This window comes from Cherax quadricarinatus, chromosome 9 (assembly GCF_038502225.1).
Source record: "Cherax quadricarinatus isolate ZL_2023a chromosome 9, ASM3850222v1, whole genome shotgun sequence".
In the NCBI taxonomy this organism is placed as follows: Eukaryota; Metazoa; Arthropoda; class Malacostraca; order Decapoda; family Parastacidae; genus Cherax; species Cherax quadricarinatus.
This window is the reverse complement of record NC_091300.1, coordinates 53,336,270-53,360,636: the sequence shown is the minus strand read 5'-3', so window position 1 is coordinate 53,360,636 and position 24,367 is coordinate 53,336,270. Positions and strand designations below refer to the sequence as shown.

General features: G+C 39.2%; 1 protein-coding gene across 4 annotated transcripts in view; it reads left to right on the top strand.

Annotated features, from left to right (window-relative positions):
• Positions 1–24,367, top strand: part of tefu (Serine/threonine-protein kinase tefu) — an 844,515-nt gene that overhangs the window by 475,201 nt on the left and 344,947 nt on the right. For all 4 annotated transcript variants that reach the window (XM_070083426.1, XM_070083425.1, XM_070083427.1 and 1 more), the window contains exon 32: positions 3,980–4,099. In XM_070083426.1, the coding sequence (XP_069939527.1) occupies positions 3,980–4,099 (120 nt within the window). The remainder of the gene's footprint in view (positions 1–3,979; positions 4,100–24,367) is intronic.

The window sequence follows — 24,367 nt, the reverse complement described above, 5'->3', positions numbered from 1 at the left end:
CAATACAAAATGTTGTTTATTACTATTTTTCTATATTTTATATATACAAATACAGTCATAAGACATCTTTCTAGAAGTTCTGCAGCCTTTGGAAGTCTTTGAAACATGGTGTCATGCACAGTGGTGTTTTACACTCCTCACACATAAGACAAGTGTCTCTGCATTGTTGTGGGCTTTTTTTTGTATGTGCACAGATGTAACACCTCTTCTGAGCCTTTTTCTTGAAAGCAGTAGCAGGCAGTTTTGTTAGGAAGTGATCACCATGCTTCAGATGAGAAGGTAGTTGTTGATAATTATGTGGGCGGTTTTCTATTGCAGGTGCTGTTCCTTGGTACTTGATTATTATTTGTCTGATGACAGACAAACAAAATTTGCCATGTGGTGGTTTGTTTCTGGGCCTCATCTTATATATATTATAAGCATTGAGCATGGAAATGTCCAGAATATGGAAAAAGTTTTATGTACCACTTATAACTCTTGTGAACACAATCAGCAAATCCAATCTGCATGTCACATTTGTCCACTGAATGCATATTGAGGGTGTAGTCAATCACAGCTGCAGGTTTTAGAATGGGTTCATTGGTGTCTCTATGCTCCCTGCCAGTGTCTGCCATTTCATTAGGGTGAACTGATGACAACAGTGTGACATCTCGTTTGTCATGCCACTGAAATGCCATGATGTCGTTGGCAGCAAAGGCGTGCACCTCACCTCTATGAGTGCCAGCGTCCAACCTCAGCATATGTTTACGATTTGCACACACTGTGCCACACACATCTGTCATGTTCACTCGCAAGAAATCACTGAGTAAGGGGCTTGTGTACCAGTTGTCAGTATATAATATATGTCCCTTACCAAGGTATGGTTCCATCATTGTTCTAACCACATCACTGGAGATACCCAGTAACTTCCTGGTATCTCGCAATGTATTACTTCCAGTATACACAATTATATCCAATACAAGACCACTGTAACAATTACAAAGCACAAACAACTTTATACCAAAGTGTTTCCTCTTGCTTGTTACATATTGCTTGAATGAGAGTCTTCCTTTGAACAGAATCAAAGACTCGTCAATAACAAGCTTCCTGAAGGGATAAAAATACGTATTGATTTTCTGTTTCAGACACATGAACACATTCATAATCTTATATAACCTGTCATTTCTGTCAGGCCTGGTTTTGTCTGAGAAGTGAAGCATACGTAATAGCACAAATCGATTCACTTCCATTATATCACTGAAACCTGGGGTTGTAATCAGGCGGTCTGTTGACCAGTATGATTTCACACTGTGCTTATATACATGTGGCATAAGCATTATTGTGACAAACAAAAGATACATTTCAGCCACAGTTGTCTCCTTCCACTGGTGTAGGCGTGAGTTTGGTGAAAGTACTGTGTTTGCCATGGTGTACTCGTAGTAGCTGTTGCTTTCCCTGACAATAATTTCCATCGGGTTCGTCAAAGAATAACTCGAAACATTCCAGTTCACTGGCATTGTTCCCAAGTGTACAAGATGGCCGTATTCCACTTGACTTTCATCAAAGTGATGGGGATTTGGAACAAAATTGGCAGCATCCTGCCAATCCCAGGTGCGGTCTGCCGGTGGGTACTGGATATTGACAGGTGGTTGTGGTTGTGGAGTTTGTGGTTGTGGTTGTGGAGTTTGTGGTTGTGGAGGCTGGTGTGGTGGGTGGGTGGGGGATGGTGGCCTTTGTTGTAGATCAGCTGAGGCAGTGGTGTGGGTGGCGGCATGGGTGGTAGCATGGCCCACTGCTGGTGCCTCGCAGCTGGCACCACCACTACCACCACCATGCATGTTTTCCATCCCAATTGCAACACTATCATCTTCATTTTCACTGTCTGTTCCTGTTGTACAGCCACGGGATGTACTCCGAGATGTACTCCTTCCCCTTGGAATAGCATATGGCACACTACCAGAGCGCATATATCGTCGTATATACTGACGCTTCACTGGAGAATATTCCACTTCACTATCACTACTGGAAGTGTTTTCAAGAGCTTCTAGTTCATATTCACTATCACTATCATCACCAATGCTCACATCTGAGTCCAGGATTTGGGAAAATAGGAGTTTCCTCTTTGGTTCTGGTACAGCTGAACGTGAACAAAATGGCCCAGCAGCAGAGGTGGAAGGCTGAGGGTCGTCTGGGTTTCCTCACCATTACCGGTATTATGGTCATTAGTTTCGGTCACAACCTCACCAAAACCTTGAAACTCATCTTCACTGGCACTTCCATCCATATCAGAACTGTCATTGGGGAACAAAAGTGTCCCAATTCGCCAAGGAGTGAGGAGCTTCTTACCACAAAGCATGGTGAACAAGGTCTACTAAAATGGCATTCCCACAATGCGCCACTGGGTCCCAGAATTTTTTCTACTGCGCACACTGACCACACACACCCATTCTCTCACATCTAGGCCTACCAGCTGTTTCCCACATAATTTGAAGCCGCTAGAATTTATGCGTACTAGTACGGCACCAACCCTGGCACGCAAGCCATACTAGTACAGCACCAACCCTGAAAGGGTTAATGATATCCTATATCCCAGCTCATCCTATATCCCAGTTCCACATAAATACACCCTCTGCTTTTCCTATCTGGGAACTGCCTTCAGCTAATATTTTAATGCCTTCAACATTGGCTTTTCTTGTGTCCTCATTGACTGAATCACATACATCTGGTAACATGTTGAAGCTATTTGTAGACACAACAGCTGTGTTGTTATTCTTTTTATTTTTGTTTGAATCCTTTCTTGACCACGAGTTTCCAGTTGTTGTGGCTGGTCTTCTCTTGTTCCAGGGATGAATCTCATACTCTTCTCCAAAGAAGCTGCATCTCCTTTCTACCTTCCTTCAATTCTACCTTTCTTCAGTTCTACCTTCCATCAGTTCTACCTTCCTCCAGTTCTACCTTCCTTCAGTTCTACCTTCCTCCTTTTTACCTTCCTCCAGTTTTACCTTCCTTCAGTTCTACCTTCCTTCAGTTCTACCTTCCTTCAGTTCTACCTTCCTTCAGTTCTACCTTCCTTCAGTTCTACCTTCCTTCAATTCTACCTTTCTTCAGTTCTACCTTCCATCAGTTCTACCTTCCTCCAGTTCTACCTTCCTTCAGTTCTACCTTCCTCCTTTTTACCTTCCTCCAGTTTTACCTTCCTTCAGTTCTACCTTCCTTCAGTTCTACCTTCCTTCAGTTCTACCTTCCTTCAGTTCTACCTTCCTTCAGTTCTACCTTCCTTCAGTTCTACCTTCCTTCAGTTCTACTTTCAGTTCTACCTTCCTCTGTTCTACCTTCCTCCAGTTCTACCTTCATTTCTGCCTTCATTTCTACCTTCAGTTCTACCTTCCTTCAGATCTATCTTCCTTCAGTTCTACCTTCCTCTGTTCTACCTTCCTCCAGTTCTATCTTCCTTCAATTCTACCTTCCTTTGGTTCTTCCTTCCTTTGGTTCTACCTTTCTTCAGTTTTACCATCCTCCAGTTATACCTTCCTCCAGGTCTGCCTTCCTTCAGTTCTGTCTTCCTTCAGTTCTACCTACCTCCATTTTACCTTCCTCCAGTTCTACCTTCTTTCAGTTCTACCTTCCTCCATTCTGCCTTCCTTCAGTTCAACCTTCCTCCAGTTCTACTTTCCTTCAGTTCTTCCTTCCTCCATTTCACCTTCCTCCAGTTCTACCTTCTTTCAGTTCTACCTTCCTCCATTCTGCCTCTTCAGTTCAACCTTCCTCCAGTTCTACATTCCTTCAGTTCTACCTTCCTCCATAACATTTCTGTGCCCAGCTAAGACAAAACATTGTGTTTTATGTTTGACTGCATATAAAGCTGTATATACTTTTAATATTAATAAATTTCAATTAATTTGAGGTCAGGACATGCGACAGCAATTGGGGAGCCACCCAGTAAGTAGGGCTCCTTTCATTATCAAGACTTTTTTTTACCGGATTTTTTTATTTTTCACAGTTACAGAATCATGGAGCACAAATAGCAGACTTGTACAGATCTGAAGGTGTGGACAAGGAAAGTGTTGGACATCAACTTACTTATCGTCTTGTTACTCTTGCTTCTGGAACCAATGAGCAGGTATGCTATACTGTGTGTGTGTGCGTGTGCATGTGTGTGTGCACGCACTTTACACACCGCACATAGGAGAGGAGCTTATGACAATGTATCAGTCCGACTTGGACTATTTACAAAGTTACACTAACAGAAAAGAGTGATAGTCAGTATACAGGTGCCATCCGACTTAGAACTGAGCTTGGTTCTGACCAACCGGTCACAAGTCAAAATGGATGCAAGTCGAACCTTAGAAAATTGCCAGTGAGAAAGAGAGTTTAGAAAAGCATAAAAAATAGGTTAGACAAATGTATATGGATGAATTTGAGAAGGCATGTATCAGTGTCCCTTCTCTATTACATAAGAACATAAAGAAGGAACACTGCAGCAGGCCCACACAAGTAGTGGTAGTAGTAGTAGTAGTAGTAGTAGTAGTAGTAGTAGTAGTTATACATGTAGTGGAAGAGTCAGCTGGTACATGAGAAAGAAAGGTTGCAAAAGCTATGGCTTGGGTTGCATAAAAATAGGTTGGACAAATGTAGAAAGGAGAAGCGCTACAGCAGGCCTGTTTGCCCAAACTGGGCATGTCTTTTATTCTTCTTTCTTTCAACACACCGGCCGTATCCCACTGAGGCAGGGTGGCCCAAAAGAAAAAACGAAAGTTTCTCCTTTTACATTTAGTAATATATACAGGAGAAGAGGTTACTAACCCTTTGCTCCCAACATTTTAGTCGCCTCTTACAACATGCATGGCTTACGGAGGAAGAATTCTGTTCCACTTCCCCATGGAGATAAGAGGAAATACACAAGAACAAGAACTAGAAAGAAAATAGAAGAAAACCCAGAGGGGTGTGTATATATATGTTTGTATATGTATGTGTAGTGTGACCTAAGTGTAAGTAGAAGTAGCAAGATGTACCTGAAATCTTGCATGTTTATGAGACAGAAAAAAAGGACACCAGCAATCCTACCATCATGTAAAACAATTACAGGCTTTCGTTTTACACTCACTTGGCAGGACGGTAGTACCTCCCTGGGTGGTTGCTGTCTACCAACTTATTACCACAAGATGGTAGTACCTCCCTGGGTGGTTGCTGTCTACCAACCTACTACCACAAGATGGTAGTACCTCCCTGGGTGGTTGCTGTCTACCAACCTACTACCACAAGATGGTAGTACCTCCCTGGGTGGTTGCTGTCTACCAACCTACTACCACAAGATGGTAGTACCTCCCTGGGTGGTTGCTGTCTACCAACCTACTACCTAGGATGTCTTTTATGTAGTAGCAATTATGTGATGGCAGGGTTTACTTTTTTTTTCATGAGGATTCTCGCTAAGACTTCAGAGATGATGAAGCTGCCTTTGTTTTGTTTAATTGTGTTAGAAACAGTGATTAATGCTGAAGAAGAGTCCATGTTAAAAGACTGGATATAAATTTGTTAGAAAACATTCAGTGAAGAATGATAAAATTAATTTGTAGCATTAGAAATCTTCCGTATGAAGAAAGATTGAAATCCCCTAAATTACATTCACTTGTAAGACGAAGAATGAGGGGAGACATGATCGAACTGTTTTAACAGAGGGGATATAAATAAGGTTTTGAGGATAGCTCTCCAAGAGAGAACCCGCAATAATGATTCAAATTAGGTAAGTTTAGATTTAGAAAGGATATAGGAAAGTATTGGTTTGGAAATAGGATAATTGATGAGTGGAACAGTCTGCCTAGTAGGGTTATTGAAGCTAAAACCTTGAGTAGTTTCAAATTTAGGTTGGATAATTACATGAGTGAGAGGGGTTGGATTTGAGTGGGACTTGCACATAAGTTAGTGGATTTATCAGAGCTTATTGTTAGGGAAGAACTAAAGTGGGTTGGGCAAATATTCTGTTAGTGGGTTTGATTTGTGAATGTCCTGGTCAGCCGAATATGTATTACACACGTTCCAGAATCTTTTCTTTACTTAGGGCATGGGTGATTTGACATTCTGGCAGGATGACACACTCAGTGGTAACCAAAATGAAAGCATGTTTCACATGCATTATTATCGAGGTTATTGATATTTCCTTGACCACTTGTGGCCACATACATCTCAAAGCCACTAAACTCTGGGTCAACTTCAATTTCCTCACAAAAGGGGAGTGTTAATACAACATGACATCAGAGAATCCCTGGTGTTTTCCATGCTGTTTGCTCTAGCTGGCACTCAATTGAACTGGTGCTCCCACATAGTAGTAAGTGATCCCAGATTTTTTTAATAGTGTGCACACCGAGTGTTAAGACCGATTCTATACTGACCAGGCATCTCAGGACAATCGTGCCAAATATGAAGGAATGATAAAATGAAACGTTGATCTATGTTTGGAGTGCTAACGTAGATCTACGTTTGGACAGTTTAAAGGTTAACAGTCTCTGGTGCGGTACTTTATTAAAAGCCTTACCAAGATCTAAATGAACAATTTCGAATTGTTTATTGTGATGACAGCCTCAGAAGCTTTACTGAAGAATGTTAATAAATTAGTTTGGCGGGAATGGCCCCTCCTACTCACTCGCCTGGTCAGTTGTCTTGTGTATAACTCATGGTAACAAGTTAGTCTCATTGAGTTAGAAATTTAAATTCTTAATTTAAGGTTTAATTTGGAAAATTATTAATATTGAAATTATTATCAAATAATTGTTAATATTGAAATTATTATCAAATAATTGTTATTGTTGAGATTACTGTGAATATAATTATAATTGTTGAGATTATTGTGAATATATAATTATTATTGTTGAGATTATTGTGAATATATAATTATTATTGTTGAGATTATTGTGAATATATAATTATTATTGTTGAGATTATTGTGAATATATAATTATTATTGTTGAGATTATTGTGAATATATAATTATTATTGTTGAGATTATTGTGAATATATAATTATTATTGTTGAGATTATTGTGAATATATAATTATTATTGTTGAGATTATTGTGAATATATAATTATTATTGTTGAGATTATTGTGAATATATAATTATTATTGTTGAAATTGTGATATACTTATTCCAAATTTTTGAGAATTCCATATATAAAAATTATTAAAGAGAGTTGTGTATATTTCTTTATGTTGTGTATACTTTGTTGTGTATACTTATGTTGTGCATACTTCATGTTGTGTATACTTGTGTATGCTTATGTTGTGTATACTTCATGTTGTGTATAATTATGTTATGTATACTTATGTTGTGTATACCTATGTTGTGTATACCCATGTTGCATATACCTGTGTTGTGTATACTTCATGTTGCATATACCTATGTTGTGTATACTTATGTCATGTATACCTGTGTTGTGTATACTTATGTTGTGTATACTTCATGTTGTGTATACTTATGTTGTGTATACTTATGTTGTATATACATATGTATGCTTCATGTTATGTATACATATGTTGTGTATATTTATATTGTGTATATCTATGTTGTGTATACCTATATTGTGTATACTTCATTCAAATTCAAATTCAAATTCAAAGTTTATTCTCTATAAAGATTAAAATGTTGAATTTACAGAATTTGGTTGTTGTGTGGTTTACATGTAGTTAAATAATGATTACAGAGTGTACCACTAGAACGCCTAGCATGGCTAGGCATTTCGGGCAGACTTAGTTTAATTCTTTATTTTAAAATATTACAAATTATGAGGTAAGTTGGTATTATGGCTAAGTGACTAAATACTAGTTTGTGAGTTTAGCAATGTGAATGCTTTTGTTATGGCACAGTACATAGTTTCAGTATTGGAGTATCATAGGATTCATTATTTTAGGATTGAGATTAATATTTCTGTTTATGGTCAAATGGGTGAGTGAGTGTAAGTGTGAACCACCAGGTGGTATTCGTGTAGTTAGTTGATGGGGTTTATCAGGGAGATAAGATGTTTTCTAATGGTAGTTTTGAAGGTGATGAATGTGTCTGCAGTTCTAGAGTTCTCAGGTAGGGTGTTCCAGATTTTAGGGCCTTGGACATACATTGAATTTTTGTAAAGGTTTAGTCGGACATGGGGAATGTCGTAGAGATGTTTGTGTCTGGTGTTATGCCTGTGGGTTCTGTCACAACTATCAAGAAAGCGTTTTAGGTCAAGGTTGATATTGGAGTTTAAGGTCCTGTAGATGTAGATTGCACAGTAGTAAGTGTCGATGTACTGAACAGGGAGTAAGTTTAGATTTATGAAGAGTGGGGGGTGTGTTGCCAGGGATGGGATTTAGTGATTATTCTTACTGCAGCTTTTTGTTGGGTTATTATTGGCTTTAGGTGTGTTGCTGCAGTTGATCCCCAAGCACAAATAGCATAGGTGAGGTATGGATAAATAAGTGAGTGGTATAGTGTGAGAAGGGCATTTTGCGGCACGTAGTATCGTATCTTGGAGAGGATCCCAACTGTTTTGGATACTTTTTTGGTTATGTCTTGGATATGGGTGCTGAAATTCAGGTTGTTGTCAAGGTATAGGCCTAGGAATTTACCCTCATTATGTCTGGTAATTAGAGCGTTGTCGATCTTAATGTTAATTTGTGCATCTCCTGCTCTGCTACCAAACATAATATAGTAGGTTTTGTCAGTGTTAAGCGTAAGTTTATTGGCTGTCATCCAAGTCGATATTTTGATCAGCTCCTCGTTAACAATGGTGTTGAGGGTGGCAAGATTAGGGTGAGAGATGACATAAGTCGTGTCGTCAGCAAAGAGAATGGGTTTCAGGTGTTGGGATACGTTTGGAAGATCATTGATGTATATGAGGAAGAGCAGGGGACCAAGGACACTTCCTGCGGAACTCCAGTATCAAGTGGCCGTGTTGTTGATGCTGTGTCTTTAATGGTAACATACTGATACCTATTAGTAAGGTAAGATTTGAAATAAGCAAGCGCATGGCCTCTTATACCGTAATGGTCAAGTTTGTGGAGTAGGATGTCATGGTCTACTGTGTCAAAAGCTTTTCTTAGGTCAATAAAAATTCCTAGTGGATATTCCTTATTTTCCAATGCTGTGTAAAGCAGATCTAGCATTTTTATGATTGCATCATTAGTGCTTTTATTTTTCCTAAATCCAAATTGGCAGGGGTTGAGTATGTTTTGTGCTGTTATAAATGAATATTGTCTCCTGTGCACGAGTTTCTCAAAGATTTTGGATAACAGTGGTAAGTTTGATATTGGCCTATAGTTGTTTAAGTCTGTAGGGTCACCACCTTTATGTATTGGTGTAACCCTTGCCATCTTGAGTAGTTTCGGGAAGGTGCTAGTTTCTAGTGACTTGTTAAAAAGTAATGAAATAGCATGCGAAAGGATATGGGCCGCTTGCTTGTACAGTAATGGTGGGACATTAGACAGATTCCCTGAGTTGTTTTTAAGTGACTTTATAATCTTGGTGACTTCCGAGGGCTCAGTTGGTGCAAGATAGAAGGAATTTGGGAAATTCCCATCTAGGTAGTCCCCGGCATGGGCATTAGTATGTGGGATTTTATTGGCGAGATTAGATCCTATGGTTGAGAAGAAGTCGTTTATCTTGTTAGCTGTGTCAGTGGGATGTAGTGGTGTTTCATTAGGTTTATTTAGGACAATATTCTTGTTTTTTTTTCAGTTTGTGGGTCCCTAGAATCTGAGAGAGTGTTTTCCAGGTCTTTTTTATATCTCCTCTAGTGTCTGTGAATCTACTGGAGTAGTATAGTTGTTTGGCTTTCTTTATTACTTTGGTGAGAACTGATGAATAGTGTTTAAGAATATCTTTGTGTATTAAGCCCTGTCTATATTGCTTTTCATATTGGTGTTTCTTGTCAATGGATTTCAGAATGGTGCTGATTAGCCATGGGCAACCAAGCCGTTTGTTTGTGATCTGTTTCGTTTTTATAGGACAATGTTTGTTGTATAGTCTAAGTAATTTGTTAAGAAAAATGTCTGTCCAGTCACCAATACCATTGGCCTTGGAGAATTCTGTAGGCCAGTCAACAATCTCTAGGTCAGTTGTGAACTTCCTTATTGAGGCCTCGTCATGGAGTCTAAATGAGACTTTGTTGTATTGAAGTGGTGGTTTATTAATGTTTGTCAGGAGGAAGGTAGGGTAGTGGTCTGTAGTGCTATCTGTGATTATCCCTGATTTAAGGGGGGCTAGTATATTGGTCCATATGTGGTCTATTATGGTTGCACTTGTTTCAGTGAGCCTGGTTGGTTTAGTTATTGTTGGTATGAGAAGTGTGTTGTTCATATTGTTGATGAAATCAGTTACAGGCTGATCATCTAGTAGGCCAAGGTTGATGTTGAAGTCTCCAGCTAAGAGAAGGTGGTGCTTATTCATTTGTCTGTTTGTTATTAGTGACTTTAATTTCTCACTGAAATTTGGGATGTTTGTGTGAGGTATCCGGTAAATGGCACTGATTGTTATAGGTGTCTTAAGGTTTTTTACAGTAAAATTAGCAAAAATGTATTCCCCATATTCATCACTAAAGCAAGTGGTGCTAATACAAGATAATTGGTTAGAGTAATAGATTGCAATACCACCCCCAACTTGGTTTGGTCTGCAGTTGTGAATTGCTGTGTATCCTGGTAGAGGGTAGATATCTATTGTGTCCTGCTTAAGCCAGGTCTCAGTAAGAATAATGCAGGAGAAGGGTGTCTTTAGTGATTAAAGGAGTGCCAGGAAGTCATCATAGTGTTTGCTTAAGGACCTGATGTTGTAGTTAAGTACTGATAGACTTTTAGCATTGTTTAGGATAGTGCTGGCTTGTGATGCTGTGTAATAGAGGCAGCTACTTTCCAATAGGTTTTGATTGGGTGTTGGATTATGGAGGTTTAGATCAGGGTCAACGTGATCAATCATCTTCTAGGTTTAAATTATGGTTATTTATATCCTGAGTTATGTGTTGAGTTCTAGTACTGATATCTGTAGTGGTGGGAAGCTTGGATAAGTATATAGCTAGAGTATTTTGGTCATATAGAGTATAGTCACTACTACACATAATGAAGTTGATGTTGTCTATGTGTTGTGCTGGAATAAACTAAAGTACAACTAGGTATAAACTAGTAATATAAAAATACAAATTTAAAATAGAACAAGTCTCTCACTTGTAATTGCACTAAGGTCTAATATAATGACTTTTGTGGAGTCTATGTTTTGAGCTAGAATGAGCTATAGTACAACTAGATTTAATCTAATAATATAAAAATACAAATTAAAAATAGCACCAGTCTCTCACTAGTAATTGCAATATGGTCTAATATAATGAATTTGATATTGACTATAGTACAACTGAGTTCAATCTAATAATATAAAAAAGGCACAAGACTCTCAATTGTAATTGCACTAAGGTATTATATAAGTTGTTTACAAGAATTAGAGTTTAACTAGATTTAAATTGTTGTGTATACTTGTGTATACTTATGTTGTGTATACTTATGTTGTGTATATTTATGTTGTGTATACTTATGTTGTGTATATTTATGTTGTGTATACTTATGTATACTTATGTTGTGTAAACTTATGTTGTGTATAGTTTATGTTGTGTATCCTTCATTATGTTGTGTATACTTATATTGTGTCTCCTTCTTTATGTTGTGTATATTTACAGTGCTTGTCTCAGTGCTTTCTGGTGGGTAGCAGCCATTAGCATGATGTCGCGGCCTGCCGCTACACTTCACAGTGACTTCTCATTGCTCATGTGGCTGCCGTGGTGAGAGGAAGTGTTGCACCATCTTTTGTCTTGTGTTCCCTTTAGTTTTGGGGCTATACATGCAGTTAGAGAGTAACTGCTTCTTTAACACAGTGAAGGTACGAACAGATGTCTTCTTGGAGGGGCCAGGTCGAGGTTTGGCAGACGGTAACTCGACATTGCCACCAGCCGTGAACCGCTGCACCCAGTTTCTCACTGTACGCTCACACACACTTACATTCTCCACCATTTCTTTCATCTGGTACCCAGCTTTGTGAAGCCCTATGATTTGAGCTATAGTTTCAGGTGTTAAAGACTTCGTTTTACCCATAATCAAACATGTATAGCTCCAAAACCAAAGGGAACACCAGACAAAAGATGAGATGGATGAGAGACAACAGTGCAACACTTCCTCTCACCACAGCAGCCATGTGAGCAATGAGAAGTCACTGTGAAGTGTGGCTGCAGGCCGTGACATCATGCTAATGGCTGCTACCAAGTAGAATGCACTGACAATAAAGACCCCCCTGCCTTCGATTTTTGTCACGGCATTATACTGGGGTGCCCACCTGGCATAATGCCGAGACGAGCACTGTATGTTGTGTATTCTTTTTCATGTTTTGTATACTTATGTTGTGTATCCTTCTTTATGTTGTGTATACTTTTTTATTTGTGTATACTTGTGTTTACTTCTTTATGTTGTGTATTCTTAAAGATTTATTTATTTCTTTGCAGTGTTTACAATGTGTGATTACAATTTTGATATTTTAACCCTTTGACTGTTTCTGTTGTATATATATACGCCTTACGAGCCAATGTGTTTGACGTATATATACTCAAAAATTCTAGCGGCTTCAGATCAAGCGGGAGAAAGCTGGTACGCCCACATGTGAGAGAATGGGTCTGTGTGGCCAGTGTGTGCAGTATAAAAAAAGTCCTGCTGCAAGCAGTACATAATGAGAAAAAAAAAAGCTCCGACCGTGTTTTTGGATTAAAACACCGACTCTGAGGTGTAATTTTGTATAGATTTTATAGTTATATTCTCGTTTTCATAGTCACATTTGATAGAAGGGAGAACGTATTATAGAAATGGAGGTGATTTTGATTGGTTTTACTATGAAAAGGACCTTGAAATGGAGCTCAAAGTAGGGGAAATGTTTGATTTTTGCCAATGTTCAAGAGTAAGCAAACGACATCATTGTCCAATAAATGTCCAACTAGCCATTCTGATATGCAGTCATGAATGGGTTGACATTTTTGTACAATTATTACAATATTGCAATAGTCTGCATAACAGTAAATCTTTTATTTTTTGTTTGAATAAAAATTCAAAATAGAAAGCAAGAGGGGCCTGGAGACGTGACTGATGAACAAAGAAAATGTTATTTTAGAGCCAGGAATGTCTGCATTGTTCATTCTGGACCCTATTTTAAAACTTAAATATTTTTTAATTTGCGTGAAGTTGGCCGAATTGCCAATTTCTGACTATTTTATTGGGTAGTTAAAATCGGTAAATGGGCAGTTTCTTGTACTCAATTGATAGGAAAAATGGATTTCTAAAGAAATAGCTATGAGTTTGGCTGACTGGAAGAATGGAATTAGCCAAAAATAGGGCTCAAAGTTGGCAAAATCACTGATTCGTAAATACCGCCGAGGTTGCTAACTTCAGGACAGCGTAATTCCATAAGTTTTCCATCAAATTTCATATTTTTGGTGTCATTACCATCGGGAAAAGATTCTCTATCTTTTCATAAGAAAAAAAATAATTTTCTTTTCCAAATATTTTGTGACACCAGAAAACACCTCAGGATTTGCGGTTGAGACGGTCAAAAGGTTAAGTACCACTATCATGCTGGGGCGTTATGGGCAGGCTATTCCTAATTCATACACACTACTTAATACTAGTGTTTTGAGAAGAGTAAATTTTTATTATACTTAGTTTTATTTATGAATGGAAGTAGCTGATTGTTTACAGTAATTAAAATTTAGTTATGATATAGTATATAAAAAATTGCAGTATTATAATTTAGCACAATTTACAGTAATGAAATAGAGACAATTTTAAGTATGAGGTAAATGATTAAATAATTGAGAAATCATGGTAGGTGTTAATTTTAGTGTTTGTCTGGTTAATTTAGGGTGATGAGAGGATTTCTAAGTAGGGCCTTAAATTTATCTGGAGGCAGGGGTCATTTAGTATGTTCTGACATTGAATTCCAGATCTTCAGGCACTTCATGTGCATAGCATTTTTGCATAGTGAGAGATGGACACGAGGGATATCAAAGAGTGATTTGTGCCTTGTGTTGTGCCTGTGTGTTCTGTTGTAGTTAACAAGGAGTTTGAGAGGAGGGTTGATACTGGAGTATAAGGTTCTGTGTGTGTAGTAGGCGCAGTAATAAGTGTGGATATTTTGTATATTAAGCAAGTTTAGGCTTTTTAAAAGCGGTGGGGTGAGCTGTCTGGTGCAGGAATTAGTAATGAGTCACACAGCAGCTTTTTGTTGGGTTATTAAAGGTTTAAGGTGATTTGCTATGGTTGACCCCCATGCACAAATACCATAGGTGAGGTAAGGGTAAACGAAAGAGGGGTAAATAGCAAGAAGTGCCGTTTCAGGTATATAGTACCGTATCTTAGAAAGGATACCTACTGTTTTGGAAGCTTTCTTGGAGATTTGCTGTATGTGAGTCTGGAATTTGAGACTGCAGTCAAGGTGAGTCTTAGAAATATGCTCTCTGTGTGTCTTGAAATGGGTGAACCACTTATTGATATGTTAAACTGAACATTAGAAGCTCTGTTTCCAAACAGCACAAAGTAGGTTTTGTCTATATTGAGAGTAAGTTTGTTGGTAGTCATCCAAGTAGATATTTTTAGTAGTTCGTTTGGGTAAGAGAAGACATAAGTAGTGTCATCTGCAAATAAAATGGGTTTAAGGAGTTTAAATGCATTTGGGAAGTCTTTGATGTAAATGAGAAAGAGAAATGGGCCAAGGACACTACCCTGTGGTGCTCCAACAACAACATGTTGTGTAGTGGAGTTAATGCCATTTGTGTGTATGACTGTACGTACTGGTTTCTGTTGCTAATTAAGATTTTTAAGTAATCAAGAGAGTCCTTTGACCCCATAATGTTCAAGTTTTAGGTGCAATAGATCATGTTGTATATACTTCTTCATGTTGTATATACTTATGTTGTGTATACTTCTTCATGTTGTGCATACTTGTGTATACAGTGGTCCCTTATTTTTCGTAATTAATCCGTTCCTGGAGGAGCTACTACAAACGAAATTTGCGATTTGCGAATCAATTTTCCCCATAAGAAATAATGTAAATACAATTAATCCGTTCCTGACACCCAGAAGTATTAAAACAAAAAAAATTTGTACATGAAATATACATGTAGTACATAAACAATACAATGGGAAATGATGAATGAAACATTAACAGCATAACACTTACCTTTATTGGAGATTCTTCTTAGTGTATGGGAGACTGGAGGAGGAGAGAGATTGGATTGTTTACAGTTTGGAAGGGGAATCCCCTTCCAGCAACACCTCAGGTACAAATTGCTTCTCTGGGGTTGCTTCTCTTCTCTGTTTCTTAATGCCACTAGGACCACCTTGAGTCACTCTAGTCCTGTCTCGCAAAGTAACTGGAGAGAGAGCTCTGTTTCTGGCGTCTCTTTAACACTTCCCTAAAATGGCCCAAGACTGTCACTGTACATATTTCTCACCTTCTTTACCACAGGCTTGGCACTAGGAGCTTTCTTTGGAGCCATGGTAGCTTATTTAGTACTTGCAAGCACTAAAATGAGTGGAATATTATGAAATAGTTCGTAGGAGCACTTGAGGGGACCTTCACTCACTGGTAAACAATGCCAGACTGGCTGGGTAGGGAGGCCTCCCTGGCTCACACCGTGCGTACGCGTCCTGGACGAACTACTATTTGCGAGTCAACCTATGAAGAGCAAGTCCATGTTTATACGAAAATACCCCTATGATTGGCGAAATTTATGATTGCCAAGAACTATGAAAAGCGAGGGACCACTGTACTTCTTCATGTTTTGTATACTTGTGTATACGTCTTCATGTTGTGTATACTTCTCCATGTTGTGTATACTTATGTTGTGTATAATTCTTTACTTATGTTATTAGGTACAGTAGGGCCCCGCTTTACGGCGTTTTCGCTTTATGGCATTCCGCTAATACGGTCATTTCAAATTATGACCATAACTCGCTATACGGCTCCCTCCACCTGACTTTCTAATATGGTCACTGCGCCCCACTCGGTTTGTTTCCATTCTCTGTGAGATCCGTAAGCACTAAGTCTCTCCATTATGTCTAGAAACTCCAAAATTTCAATTGTTTTCAAAAGTTATTTCATATTTTATATGTACTCTGATAATTATACTGATGTATACCTGTACTTAAATAAACTTACATACTGTTCTGGCATGCAAGTTCACATTAAAATCAGTAAGAGTGTCTTATATCTCCAGACGTCATATTAGTAATGATAATAATCACCGAGTCTCGTTAAATGTCGTATATTACGTTAATATACTCATTTTCATTAATCCGCCTATGATATTTTTTCAAAATTATAAAATAAACATGATGCATAACATATAAAGATGATAAATACACCCCACAGTAGAATAAATAAACATAAATATGAAATGTGGTAGCAGACGACTTGCACAAATGACGCCTCATTAGAAATGATAATAATAATAATCACCAACTCTCGCAAAATGTCGTATATAATGTTAATACAGTGGACCCCCCATACTGTTGGCCTTACAAAACGTTAAATCCGCATACCGATACATTTTTATCGCTAAGATTTTGCCTCGCATACTGCTAAAAAACCCGCTCAACGCTGTTCATCCGAGACGTGTCTAATGTGCGGCCTTAACCAGCCTCACATGTTCCGCCGGTGGCACTGTTTTCCAGCCAGCCTCCACGGTAACATCCAAGCATACAATCGGATCATTTCGTATTATTACAGTGTTTTTGGTGATTTTATCTGCAAAATAAGTGACCATGGGCTCCAAGAAAGCTTCTAGTGCCAACCCTACAGGAATAAGGGTGAGAATTGCTATAGAGATGAAGAAAGAGGTCATTGATAAGTATGAAAGTGGAGTGCGTGTCTCTGAGCTGGCCAGGTTGTATAATAAACCCCAATCAACCATCGCTACTATTGTGGGCAACAAAAAGGCAATCAAGGAAGCTGTTCTTGCCAAAGGTTCAACTGTGTTTTCGAAACAGAGATCGCAAGTGATGGAAGATGTTGAGAGACTCTTATTGGTGTGGATAAATGAAAAACAGATAGCAGGAGATAGCATCTCTCTAGTGATCATAAGTGAAAAGGCTAGGAAGTTGCATGAGGATTTAATTAAAAAAATGCCTGCAACTAGTGATGATGTGAGTGAATTTAAGGCCAGCAAAGGTTGGTTTGAGAGATTTAAGAAGCGTAGTGGCATACATAGTGTGATAAGGCATGGTGAGGCTGCCAGTTCGGACCACAAAGCAGCTGAAAAATATGTGCAGGAATTCAAGGAGTACATAGACAGTGAAGGACTGAAACCTGAACAAGTGTTTAATTGTGATGAAACAGGCCTGTTTTGGGAGAAAATGCCAAGCAGGACGTACATTACTCAGGAGGAAAAGGCACTCCCAGGACATAAGCCTATGAAAGACAGGCTTACTCTGTTGATGTGTTCCAATGCTAGTGGTGATTGCAAAGTGAAGCCTTTATTAGTGTATCACTCAGAAACTCCCAGAGCATTCAGGCAAAAGAATATCCTCAAGGCTAATTTGTGTGTGCTGTGGAGGGCAAACAGTAAGGAATGGGTCACTAGGGACTTTTTCTATGACTGGTTACACCATGCATTTGCCCCCAATGTGAAAGATTACCTAACTGAAAAGAAATTAGACCTTAAGTGCCTCCTGGTGTTAGACAATGCCCCTGGTCGTCCTACAGACGTGGCAGAGCAACTTTATGGGGACATGAGGTTCATTAAGGTGAAGTTTTTGCCTCCTAATACCACTCCTCTCCTGCAGCCCATGGACCAGCAGGTTATTGCAAACTTCAAAAAACTGTACACAAAAGCTCTGTTTGAAAGGTGCTTTGTAGTGACCTCAGAAACTCAACTGACTCTAAGAGAGTTTTGGAGAGAGCACTTTAATATCCTCAATTGTGTAAACCTTATAGGTAAGGCTTGGGGGGGAGTGACTAAGAGGACCTTGAACTCTGCTTGGAAGAAACTGTGGCCAGAATGTGTAGACCAAAGGGATTTTGAAGGGTTTGAGGCTAACCCTAGGAATCCTATGCCAGTTGAGGAATCAATTGTGGCATTGGGGAAGTCCTTGGGGTTGCAGGTTAGTGGGGATGATGTGGAAGAGTTGGTGGAGGAGGACAATGAAGAACTAACCACTGATGAGCTGCTAGATCAACTTCAACAGCAAGAGGCCAGACCTGAGGAAACTGGTTCGGAGGAGGGGAGAGAGAAATTGAAGAAGTTGCCTACTACAAAGATTAAGGAAATCTGTGCAATGTGGCTGAAAGTGCAAACCTTTGTGGATGAAAATCACCCTCACACAGCTATTGCAAGCCGTGCTGGTGACTATTACACTGATAATGTTGTGAAACACTTTAGGGAAGTCATAAAGGAACGAGAGGTACAGGCCACTATGGACAGATATGTTGTGCGACAGAAGTCCAGTGGCTCTGAAGCTGGTCCTAGTGGCATTAAAAGAAGAAGGGAAGTAACCCCAGGAAAGGACTTGACACCTCAAGTCTTAATGGAAGGGGATTCCCCTTCTAAACACTAAGACTCTCTCCTCCTCCCATCCCATCAATCATCACCAGATCTTCAATAAAGGTAAGTGTCATGTAATTGTGCATGCCTTTTTCAGTTTGTGTGTATTAAAATTAATATTTCATGTGGTAAAAATGTTTTTTTTTTCATACTTTGGGGTGTCTTGCACGGATTAATTTGATTTCCATTATTTCTTATGGGGAAAATTCATTCGCATAACGATAATTTCGCATAGCAATGAGCTCTCATGAACGGATTAATATCGTTATGCGGGGGTCCACTGTATACACATTTTCATCAATCCATCCATGATATTTTTTTTCAAAATTATGTAATAAACACGATACATAACATAAAAAGATGATAAATACACCCCACAACAGAATAAATAAACATAAATATGGGATGTCGTAGCCAGATAACTTGTACAACTGACGGCAAGAATAACATTTTCTCTAGTCTAACATAAAAAATGTGTTTCTGGGGGTAACTGTAGAAAATTATTCTTTTCGTATGTATGTAAGTTTATTCAGGCATACACAAATACATTTACATAGATTATCATATATAACAGCATATGTGGTAGTAGGTTGGTAGACAGCAACCACCCAGGGAAGTACTACAGAAATCTGTAACTGTTTTGCATGATGGTAGCATTACTGGTTTCTTTTTCTGTCTCATAAACACGCTAGATAACAGGGATATCTTGCTACTCCTACTTACACTTTGGTCACACTTCACAGACACGCACATGCATATATATATGCATACATCTAGGTTTTTCTCCTTTTTCTAAATAGCTCTTGTTCCTCTTTATTTCTTCTATTGTCCATGGGGAAGTGGAAAAGAATCTTTCCTCCGTAAGCCATGCGTGTCGTATGAGGCGACTAAAATGCCGGGAGCAATGGGCTAGTAACCCCTTCTCCTGTAGACATTTGCTAAAAAAGAGAAGAAGAAAAACTTTATAAAACTGGGATGCTTAAATGTGCGTGGATGTAGTGCGGATGACAAGAAACAGATGATTGCTGATGTTATGAATGAAAAGAAGTTGGATGTCCTGGCCCTAAGCGAAACAAAGCTGAAGGGGGTAGGGGAGTTTCAGTGGGGGGAAATAAATGGGATTAAATCTGGAGTATCTGAGAGAGTTAGAGCAAAGGAAGGGGTAGCAGTAATGTTTAATGATCAGTTATGGAAGGAGAAAAGAGAATATGAATGTGTAAATTCAAGAATTATGTGGATTAAAGTAAAGGTTGGATGCGAGAAGTGGGTCATAATAAGCGTGTATGCACCTGGAGAAGAGAGGAATGCAGAGGAGAGAGAGAGATTTTGGGAGATGTTAAGTGAATGTATAGGAGCCTTTGAACCAAGTGAGAGAGTAATTGTGGTAGGGGACCTGAATGCTAAAGTAGGAGAAACTTTTAGAGAGGGTGTGGTAGGTAAGTTTGGGGTACCAGGTGTAAATGATAATGGGAGCCCTTTGGTTGAACTTTGTATAGAAAGGGGTTTAGTTATAGGTAATACATATTTTAAGAAAAGAGGATAAATAAGTATACAAGATATGATGTAGGGCGAAATGACAGTAGTTTGTTGGATTATGTATTGGTAGATAAAAGACTGTTGAGTAGACTTCAGGATGTACATGTTTATAGAGGGGCCACAGATATATCAGATTACTTTCTAGTTGTAGCTACACTGAGAGTAAAAGGTAGATGGGATACAAGGAGAATAGAAGCATCAGGGAAGAGAGAGGTGAAGGTTTATAAACTAAAAGAGGAGGCAGTTAGGGTAAGATATAAACAGCTATTGGAGGATAGATGGGCTAATGAGAGCATAGGCAATGGGGTCGAAGAGGTATGGGGTAGGTTTAAGAATGTAGTGTTAGAGTGTTCAGCAGAAGTTTGTGGTTACAGGAAAGTGGGTGCGGGAGGGAAGAAGAGCGATTGGTGGAATGATGATGTGAAGAGAGTAGTAAGGGAGAAAAAGTTAGCATATGAGAAGTTTTTACAAAGTAGAAGTGATGTAAGGAGGGAAGAGTATATGGAGAAAAAGAGAGAGGTTAAGAGAGTGGCGAAGCAATGTAAAAAGAGAGCAAATGAGAGAGTGGGTGAGATGTTATCAACAAATTTTGTTGAAAATAAGAAAAAGTTTTGGAGTGAGATTAACAAGTTAAGAAAGCCTAGAGAACAAATGGATTTGTCAGTTAAAAATAGGAGAGGAGAGTTATTAAATGGAGAGTTAGAGGTATTGGGAAGATGGAGGGAATATTTTGAGGAATTGTTAAATGTTGATGAAGATAGGGAAGCTGTGATTTCGTGTATAGGGCAAGGAGGAACAACATCTTGTAGGAGTGAGAAAGAGCCAGTTGTGAGTGTGGGGAAAGTTCGTGAGGCAGTAGGTAAAATGAAAGGGGGTAAGGCAGCCGGGATTGATGGGATAAAGATAGAAATGTTAAAAGCAGGTGGGGATATAGTTTTGGAGTGGTTGGTGCAATTATTTAACCCTTTGAGGGTCGACAGGCCCTCTCCGAAACTCGTTCTCAGGGTCGGCCAAATTTCAAAAAAAAAAAAAATTATTTTTTCTTATGAAAAAATAGAGTTTTTTTTTCTAAACATTATAGGATAAACAAAAAAAATTTACCATCAATACTTACGGAGATATGGATGCATGAAGTTTGCAGAAAATGAGCCGCGTATGGCAACAGCGGCGACTGCCGCTCACCCGGTAAACTTTAGTTTACTTGTATTTGAAGGTTTGTTGTTTTTTTCACTATTTTATTTTTTCACATAACTTATGTGGCCTGTGAGACCAAAGTAAGGTGCAATGTACATATATACACTCGTTGTATACAACACAATAAGCACACAAACATAATTATCAATATATTGTTTACAAAACTTGTTTACAAAAACAAACAATACAAAACATTGTTTATTATTATTGTTCTATAATATATATACCAATATACAGTCACTGAACATATTCCTATTAGTTCTGCAGCTTGTGGAACTCTGAAACATGGTGTCATACACAATGGTGTTTTATCTTTCTCCCTCATTCTATCTCTTTCAATGTCTCTCTCTTTCTATCTGTCTATCTATCTCTGTCTCACAGGTACACATAAATACAAGTATACATAGTATAAATTACCTAGGATAACCCAAGAAATCCAGACAAAGTGCTATACTCTGCTTGAAGATGTGAGTAAAAATGATGACACAGTCTTGTGGCTCTCTGAGACAGAGAGCTAGACGGATAGACAGATAGACAGGGAGCTTGACAGACAGACAAATAGACAGACAGAAATGTTAGTGTACCAGTACCAGTGTACTAGTGTTCCACCCTCCTCCTCCTCTTCCTCCTCTTCCCCCTACTCTTCCTCATACTCTTCCTCTTCCTCCTCTTCCTCTTCCTCTTCCTCCTCTTCCTCCTCCTCTTCTTCCTCTTCCTCCTACTCTTCCTCCTCCTCCTCTTCTTCCTCTTCCTCCTCTTCCCCCTAATCTTCCTCGTACTATTCCTCTTCCTCCTCCTCTTCCTCTTATTCCTCTTCCTCCTACTCTTCCTCTTCCTTCTCCTCCTCTTCCTCCTCCTCCTCTTCCTCCTCCTCCTCTTCTTCCTCTTCCCCCTACTCCTTCTCCTCCTTGTCCATAGTGTAAATTACAAGGAGTCCGCAGCTGTCAAAGTGACATATTAGCTCATTACTCTTTCCCCCTCGGCCTGTCAAAACAATGGGGTCGGATGCTGCTTCCCCTCCTCCATTCTATCTAATTATCTTTCTCCCTCATTCTATCTGTCTGTCTATCTCTGTCTCACAGGTACACATAAATACAAGAATACATGGTATAAATTACCTAGGATAACCCAAGAAACCCAGACAACGTGCTATACTCTGCTTGAAGATGTGAGTAAAAGTGATGACGCAGTCTTGTGGCTCTCTGAGACAGAGAGCTAGATGGATAGACAGGGAGCTTGACAGACAGGCAAATAGACAGACAGAAATGTTAGTATACCAGCAAAAACAAAGGGAGGGTGATGTTCATCTCATCTTTTGGCATCAGCTCTACCCTCATTTACCCTCATCAAACGTCAGCACTTATCAGATGTTATCTCCCCTTATCTTGTTACTGTCATGGGTGAACATTTATTATTACATATTATTATTACCTATTATTATTATTATGTATTATTATTATTATTATTATTATTATTATGTATTATTATTATGTATTATTGTTATCATTACGTATTCTTCTTCTTCCTCCTCCTCCTCTTCCTCCTCCTCCTCTTCTTCCTCCTCCTCCTCCTCTTCCTCCTCCTCCTCCTCTTCTTCCTCCTCCTCCTCCTCCTCCTCCTCCTCCTCCTCTGCCGCCTCCTCCTCCTCTTGCCTCCTCCTCCTCTTGCCTCCTCCTCCTCTGCCTCCTCCTCCTCCTCCTCCTCCATTCTTGGAACAAGTTTGAAGATCTTGTAGTTCATAATCACTATCATCACCAATGCTCACATCTGAGTCTGGGATTTTGGGAAATAGGAGTTTCCTCTTTGATTCTGGTACAACTGAACGACGGCCCAGCACCAGAGGTGGAAGGCTGTGGGTTGTCTGGGTTTTCCTCACTATTACCCATATTATGGTCATTAGTTTCGGTCAAAACCTCACCAGAACCTTGAAACTCATCTTCACTGTCACTTCCATCTGTATTAGAACTGTCACTGGGGAACAAAAGTGTCCCAATTCGCCGAGGAGTGAGGAACTTCTTACCACAGGGCACGGTGGAAATTGTGTACTATGATGGCATTCCCACAATGCACCACTGGGTCCCAGATTTTTTTCCTACTGCGCACACCCACCACACAGACCCATTCTCTCACATCTAGGCTTATCAGCCTTTTCCTGTGAGATTTGAGGCCGCTAGAATTTATGCGTACTAGTACGACAAAAACCCCTACGCGTAAGACGTACTAGTACGACGAAAACCCTCAAAGGGTTAATAAATGTATGGAAGAGGGTAAGGTACCTAGGGATTGGCAGAGAGCATGCATAGTTCCTTTGTATAAAGGCAAAGGGGATAAAAGAGAGTGCAAAAATTATAGGGGGATAAGTCTGTTGAGTATACCTGGTAAAGTGTATGGTAGAGTTATTATTGAAAGAATTAAGAGTAAGACGGAGAATAGGATAGCAGATGAACAAGGATGCTTTAGGAAAGGTAGGGGGTGTGTGGACCAGGTGTTTACAGTGAAACATATAAGTGAACAGTATTTAGATAAGGCTAAAGAGGTCTTTGTGGCATTTATGGATTTGGAAAAGGCGTATGACAGGGTGGATAGGGGGGCAATGTGGCAGATGTTGCAGGTGTATGGTGTAGGAGGTAGGTTACTGAAAGCAGTGAAGAGTTTTTACGAGGATAGTGAGGCTCAAGTTAGAGTATGTAGGAAAGAGGGAAATTATTTCCCAGTAAAAGTAGGCCTTAGACAAGGATGTGTGATGTCACCGTGGTTGTTTAATATATTTATAGATGGGGTTGTAAGAGAAGTAAATGCGAGGGTCTTGGCAAGAGGCGTGGAGTTAAAAGATAAAGAATCACACATAAAGTGGGAGTTGTCACAGTTGCTCTTTGCTGATGACACTGTGCTCTTGGGAGATTCTGAAGAGAAGTTGCAGAGATTGGTGGATGAATTTGGTAGGGTGTGCAAAAGAAGAAAATTGAAAGTGAATACAGGAAAGAGTAAGGTTATGAGGATAACAAAAAGATTAGGTGATGAAAGATTGGATATCAGATTGGAGGGAGAGAGTATGGAGGAGGTGAATGTATTCAG